This window comes from Gavialis gangeticus, unplaced genomic scaffold, assembly GCF_001723915.1.
Source record: "Gavialis gangeticus isolate Ggan-Ray unplaced genomic scaffold, GavGan_comp1, whole genome shotgun sequence".
Taxonomy (NCBI): domain Eukaryota; kingdom Metazoa; phylum Chordata; order Crocodylia; family Gavialidae; genus Gavialis; species Gavialis gangeticus.
In genome coordinates, this window is record NW_017729033.1 from 46,047,473 (window position 1) to 46,054,380 (window position 6,908).

A 6,908-nucleotide genomic window follows, 5' to 3' on the forward strand; every position below is an offset into this window, starting at 1 on the left:
GTGCGGGGTTGGGGCTGTGTGTGTAGGTCCTGGCTGGTCTGGAGCTGGTCCGTGGTGGGCTGGGGCTGTGCGTTCAGCTGCTGCTGAGTGCTGATGACAGTGGCAGAGAGGAGCCCCAAGGCATGTAGGCTGTTGCGTGGGGGGTGCTAACCAGCCTGCAGCAGCTCCCAAGAACCTACTGTGTGGCCTGTGGGCCCAAATAATTGCCCACCCCAGTGTTAACTCCTTTGTTGGTGGCACTGATGCATCAGTTTAAGTAGCAGGTGGTGAGAAGGTGGTGTTGAAGGAGTTAATACTGCCACCATCATGGTTTAACCACTCTTGGGCTACATTATGGCCCACAGACTGCCAGTTGGATAATTATGCTCTAGGCAATTAGGATCCCTTCTTGACATGTTCCATAATCTTTCCAGGTATTGAGGTCAGACTGACCTGGATCCTTCCACCTTTTTTTTCTTTTTTTTAAGGTATGCACTGCATTTGCCTTTTTCCAGTCATCCAGGACATAACCCAACCTCCATGAATTCTCAAAGAGAATAGACTGTGTCTCTGGACAATTATCTCTGTGTTGCATCCCATTCAGCCTTGCTGACTTGAAAACATCCAGCTCCTTCAAGTAATCTCTAACGTGTTTTCCGTAGTACAGGCTGATTGTATCCTTCCCATTCTTGCTGCCTGCTGTGCTTGTCATCTGATAGTTGACCTTATTCCTGAAGACTGAAGTAAAAAGAAGGCATTGAGTATATCATGTTTCTTTACATCATCCATTACGAGACTACTGTCTTCAGTCAGTTAAGGACCTGCAGTTCCTTTGATCTTTTTCCTTAATTTTAGCGTATTTGTAGATTTTTTTTTTTTTTTTTTTTTGGTGCCTTGGCGTTCCTGATTCTCTCTGCATGCCTGTGTGATCTCTCTCATGCTCATTCTTAGTAACATAGCCAAGCTTCCACTTTTTGTAAGATTCCTTTTTGAGTTTCATCTCATTGAAATTGACACTTTAGCCTGGCTGGTTTGTACTTATTTGTCTTTCTTTGCATCAGGATAGGCTAGTTTTGGACCCTCAGCATAGCCTCCTTAAGGTACATCCAGCTGGCTTGGACTTTTTACCTTCAGACTTGCTTCCCATAGGATCATGTCCACTGGTTCCTCAAATTTAAGTCTGCTTTTCTGAATTGCAGTGTCTGTTTACTTCCTTACCTCCGGATCTTGAACTCTGTCCTTTGTGGTCTCTGTCATTCAAGTTGCTTTCTAACCCCAACATTATCAACCAGTTACTCCGTTTGTGAGCAGCATTTGATGAGCTTCTCCCTCAAGTTGATTTCTCCATCATCTGTATCAAAAAGTTACCTCCAACATATTCCAAAGACTTCCTGGGCTGCCTGGGCCACTACTGTTACCCTCCAAAAAGCTGTCATGGTAATTAAAGTCCTCCATTAGCACCAGGTTCTGCAGTTTTGACACTTTGGTTAGCTGTTTGAAAACTGCCTCGTCGTCTTCTTGAGGTGGTGGTCTACAGCAGATGCCCACCATGAGATCACCCTTATTCTTATCCACTTTGACCAAGAGACCTTCAGTGTGCTTATCTCCCTCTTTGTACCACGCCTCAGAACAAGTGTATGTCTCTTGCATATGGAAAGAGCAACACCACCTCCTTTTTCACCCTGCTTGTCTTTCCTGACAGTAGTATAATTATACAAACTATTTACTGAGTTTGGCTATCCCAATTACATTACGTTTATGCAATTATACTAGGACTTCCAGTTCTTCCTACTTACTCCCCATACTTCTTGCATTAGTACAGAGCTGTTCAACTGGCAGCTTGTGGGCCACAGGCAGCCCATGAAGATTTAATTTGCAGCTCCCAGCCAACTGCCCTTCCTCCCTCTATTTCTCTAATTGCAGCAGCGGCTAGGATCTCTGCCCCCTCCTTTTTCCAGTTCTGCTGCTTGTCCCTGACCCAGGAGTGGGGCAGTGTAGCATGGCACAGCCTATTGTACTGGGGGGATCCCTGGGCATGGTGCAGTAGGGGTGAGTGGGCTCATGCAGCATGTGCCCGGGGGGGAGAATGGGGCTCACACTGGTATGGCCTGTGTGGTGTGCAACCCCTGGCTGCTTAAAAATTGGCCATCCCTTCTTTTGTATATAATGAACAGTATAAGACACAGCAGTATAATCTGTATAGATTTTATAGCGGGAGTGGGCAAAATGCGGCCCAGGGGCCGTATTTTCATAGACGTTAGGGCTGGAAGGGACCTCAGAAGATCATCGAGTCCAGCCCCCTGCCCAAAGGGCAGGAAGTCAGCTGGGGTCATAGGATCCCAGCAAGATAAGCATCCAATTTGCTCTTGAAGGTGTTCAATGTAGGTGCTTGAACCACCTCCGGTGGCAGGCTGTTGCAGACCTTGGGGGCTCAGACAGTAAAGAAATTCTTCCTTATGTCCAGCCTGAAATGGTCTTGCAGTAGTTTTTGACCGTTCGACCTCGTCATTCCTTGGGGCGCTCTCGTGAACAAACGTTCCCCCAGATACTGGTGGTCACCCCTGATAAACTTATAGGTGGCCATCAGGTAACCCCTGAGCCTGAGCTTTTCCAGGCTAAAGAGCCCCATGGCTCTCAGTCTCTCGTCATAAGGTCTGTTTTCCTGACCTCTGATCATGTGCGTGGCTTTCCTTTGCACCCTCTTAAGCTTCTCCACATCCATTTTGAATTGTGGAGCCCAAAACTGGATGCAGTACTCCAGCTGCGGCCTCATCAAAGCTGAGTACAGGGGGAGAAGGACATCCTGGGATTTGCTTGAGCGTATCTATAGATGCAAGCCAGCGTTTTGGTCACTTCACTAGCCGCAGCATTGCATTGCAGGCTCATGTTCATCTTGTGGTCAAGGTGCGGCCCACCAAGCCATTCTCTCCAGCCCGTGGCCCCCCCCCCCCCCAAAATTAAGAAAATTAATATTTATCTGCCCTTGACTGCCTGCTTTGTGGTCCTCAATGGCTTGCCAAAACTCAGTAAGTGGCCCTCTGCTTGAAATAACTGCTCGCCCCTGCTTTATAGCGTATACATGTGCAATCATGATCCACTTATCCATCATGAAGTCCCCCATAGACTTTACTTATTCTTAGCAGGCTGTGGGAAGGGGTTTGGATGCTGAGGTGTTGACAGTACAAAATTCTGAAACATTAATTTAGGGATCCTCCTGTCATGGAACTTCTTGCACAATATATGATTATCCTGTAACAAATGGTAACGAGCCAAATGGTAAAAGAATTTGTCCCTAGGTAAAAATGGCAAACCTGCCTCAAAAGGCAGATCCATGACAAGGTGCTGTTTAAACATGTCCTGCTATTTAAAGAGCAACTTACCTGTCATGCTGGGATGAATTTTAACATCTGGCCAGGAAAGGGGAGTAGGGAGGGGCGGGGCATCCACAAGAGGCTTCAAAGGGGAGAGAGGAGGAGAACAGCTATCTCCCTGACAGCCTGCCCAGGAGTGAGCTGTCAGGACTGCCAGACCAGTGATCTGACTCACATGGAGCAGGTGCAGCTAGCTAGGGTTCCCAAGCTGCTGGGACCTGACTGGGGAGTGATGCCAGGATCCTGGGCTTACAGGCACACAGGTCCTTTAAAGGCTGAGAGTGCTCCTTATGAGACTGCTGGTGTGTTTCCACCCCATCTAATCCTGCTGCTTCTTCCTACAAACCCCCTTACTGGTGTCTTCCTGTAGGTGGTAGAGGCAGGGGCCCCAGATCCTGAATTGCCTCTGCTGCCACTGGAGGCTCACAAGGAACCCTGTCAATCTTGGTACCTGGCAGTAAGTGTGAGGGGGCTGCTTACAGCCCATTAGAGCACTGGGACTTTTAAAGGGCTCTTGGGGAGCCTGAAACCCTGGGAGCTAGACTTGCAAGCTGGTCAGTGAGCCTGTCCAGCTCAGTGATAGGCTCCACTAGGAGTGGCAGCAACTATGGAGCAACCTCCTATTGCCCCCTAGTTGGAGAGCGTGCCTTTGAGTTCGCCGGGGGGGTTCTGAATGTATGGATGCCCGTAGTGCCTTTTATTTCTGTAGTGCCACAAAGTATGGAGCACTGGAGAAATAATGTTTGGAGGCAGCCTTAGTTCATCATCCAGGAGATCTCCCAGACCCACTAGGCTAAGAATATTTCCTATGGCCAAACTTATGGGAAAGATGGAGTTGGTCTGTTGAGGGCAAAAATTCTTTATTTCATTGCCCATAGTATAAAATGATACTTAAACCTGCTTTGTTAAACTATAGCAATATAAAAAAAAGATCCAGACTTACTCATTGTCTACAGGTCTGATCTAGCACATGCGGAAGTTAGTGAGAAGATTTCCTCTCACTTCAGCAGTTTTTGTGTTAATTTAACTTAGAAATAATTACATTTTATTGGGGTGCTAGCTGAATCAGGTACAATCATTTGAAGTTTGAGAGATCTGAAATAAAAGTAGCCAAATACAATTTAAAATTAATCAAAGTACACCTGTTACCCTTGGTTACCAGGAACATATTCAGCACATTAGTTCTGGGACAAAAACATTTTTGGGACAAAAATTCTGAAAGAAAGTGTGGGCTTGGAAAATTATGCGGCTAATAACTATAAGAAATCTTAGAGGACAGCTTTCTGATCCACAGCTTAGAAATCTTTAAGTACTCTAGCTGCTGCTTTTGAGTGTGTTGCAGAAGGCAAAATACTAAACCTTTTTCCTAGAACTTGATTTAAAATTGCAAGCTTCAGATTTCCAGTCTGTAGGGGGGGGACTTTGTTTTTCTGTTACAATTTTTAAATACCAATTACTCTGTCTTTCTAAAATTGAAGACTACCTTTTTATGTTGAACTTTCAGATTGAGGAAACAACCATCCATTCTCGTACTTGTACAGTTATGTCTTAAACAATATTCATTTACAAGTACCTGTCAAAAGATTTGCTATTATAGTTGCTGCTTTTGCAAAACTATAATTAAGAAAGTGTCACTGCCTTTAAACCTTTTTCAAGGTTTAAATTGACTGATCAGCTTGTTTTGCTACAATTTGCTATACATGTTTTCAGTCCTAGAGGCATTTCCTTTTATGGTGTGTTAATACTCGGCCTACCATGCAAACAAAAAGGTATGTTGCTAGTTTCTCCCCCCTCTCCTAGCAAAGCATGGAGAAACACATATGTATGCAGCACATATTCAGATAGGACTCTGTCTGACATAGAAAATACTTATTGCATTGATGGTAAAGGTATTTGTATGTGCATTTTTTCACCAATAGATCATTCGAAAAGTGGATAAACAGACAGCGTTATTGGATGCAGATGATCCAGTATCACAGCTCCATAAATGTGCGTTCTACCTTAAAGATACTGAGAGAATGTACTTGTGCCTTTCCCAGGAGAGAATAATCCAGTTTCAAGTGAGTTTGTTTAAAAATACTGTACTAAATATAAACATAATCTAGTGAATATTTCTAAAATATTTGGAGACCACAGCACTGGATTGTCTTTGGTATTTTTGCTTTTAAAGGCTAAGTATTAAGCTTCGGTCTTCCTAGCCCAAATTGATTATATGCTTTCTTTTCTCTCACCTGTCTTCTATATTGGCAAATATTAAGAGTTGGCAAGCTACAGCCTGTGGGCCAGATGCAGCCCGTGGAGCCTCTGGATCCATCCATTGCCCGCATTACACCATGGCCAGGCATTTGGCCCATGTTGCTCTGCTGCTGGGCTGCAGGGAACAGTGGCAGCAGTGGCCGGGCCCTAATGCTGGTCCACCTTTGACCTGAGCTGGGTCATTGTGGCCCAGCACTGGAAAACATTGCCACCCCCTGTTGTATACATTTAAGTTATAGTTCCTCCAAACCAGCAAATGGAGAGACTATGGTGACATTTGAGATACCAGGCTTTCTCATACAAATGGTATAGCCATCTCATAGTCTTCAGTTATACTTTTCTCCAGCACATGAAAAGTATAATTCTTAGCAAGCTTTTGCAACAGGAGCTAAGAAAAGCAGGCACTGAAGTTCTAAGGGAGCCTCCACAATTTATGCACTATGGGCCCCCTTCAAATGTTAATTTAGTTGCGGGATAGGATCTGAAGAATTCTATCCCAGATCCCATTGTGCATTTGCCAGTGCATGGGGAGCCTGGGATTGGGAACATGCTCTCTGGTCCTGCACTTCAGGATGTTTAAAGGGCACTTGTACAGCATGGCATTAGGGAGCTGGTCCCTGATGATAGATGGTCCACATACCTTCTAAACTTGCTAGAACCCAGTGACCCCCAGTTCTGAGACCTGGCTTTCTATTGCCAAACTGCCTAGGCACTAGGAAATATAAGGGGGAGCCTGTGCGCAGCCTGACACCAATGAAGCAGTTTCTGCTGTGCAGCTTCCCACCTGGGGACAACCCAGCACCATGGAGTGGCTCCCAAGCTCACACTCTTTGAGCACACTTTAAACTAGTGTATTCAAATTAAAGGCATGATACAAATTGGCCACAAAGATGTTTTGCATTAAATGAGTAATATCATTGGTTAGTTAGCCATTTTTATCAAATTGCTGGAACATGTGGCATATTACAATTTTTGCATGACTAACATGTTAATTATGTGATGAATGTAACATCGGGGGGTGCGTTTTATGTGGCTGCTCTAACAGCAGATGGAAAACTGACAAACAGGGTACATCTACATGTTCAGTATTGCACCTTTGCTACTGCACATTAAGTTTAGTACCTCAAATATGAGGAACTACATAAAGGTGCATTAGCCTGCCCTAACGCACAATAGCAAAGGCAGGACGGTATTTTTGTGGCGCTTAATCCACAATAGACTAATTCTGTTGTGCATTAGCACTGTTTTTGCTGTGACATGCTAATGTGCAGTACAATAGGCTACTGTGCATTACAGTGTCTT

The 6,908-nt window shown here is 44.9% G+C and overlaps 1 protein-coding gene and 1 long non-coding RNA gene across 5 annotated transcripts in view; one reads left to right on the forward strand and one right to left on the reverse strand.

Moving 5' to 3' along the window:
- Positions 1 to 6,908, forward strand: part of RBPJ (recombination signal binding protein for immunoglobulin kappa J region) — a 156,172-nt gene that overhangs the window by 135,571 nt on the left and 13,693 nt on the right. For all 4 annotated transcript variants that reach the window (XM_019526179.1, XM_019526177.1, XM_019526180.1 and 1 more), the window contains one exon: positions 5,270 to 5,410. In XM_019526179.1, coding sequence (XP_019381724.1) covers positions 5,270 to 5,410 — 141 coding nt within the window. The remainder of the gene's footprint in view (positions 1 to 5,269; positions 5,411 to 6,908) is intronic.
- The window catches only part of LOC109303851, a 26,574-nt gene that overhangs the window by 8,910 nt on the left and 10,756 nt on the right, over positions 1 to 6,908 (reverse strand). The window contains exon 2 of the long non-coding RNA XR_002099244.1: positions 6,243 to 6,246. This is a non-coding gene — a long non-coding RNA (uncharacterized LOC109303851). The remainder of the gene's footprint in view (positions 1 to 6,242; positions 6,247 to 6,908) is intronic.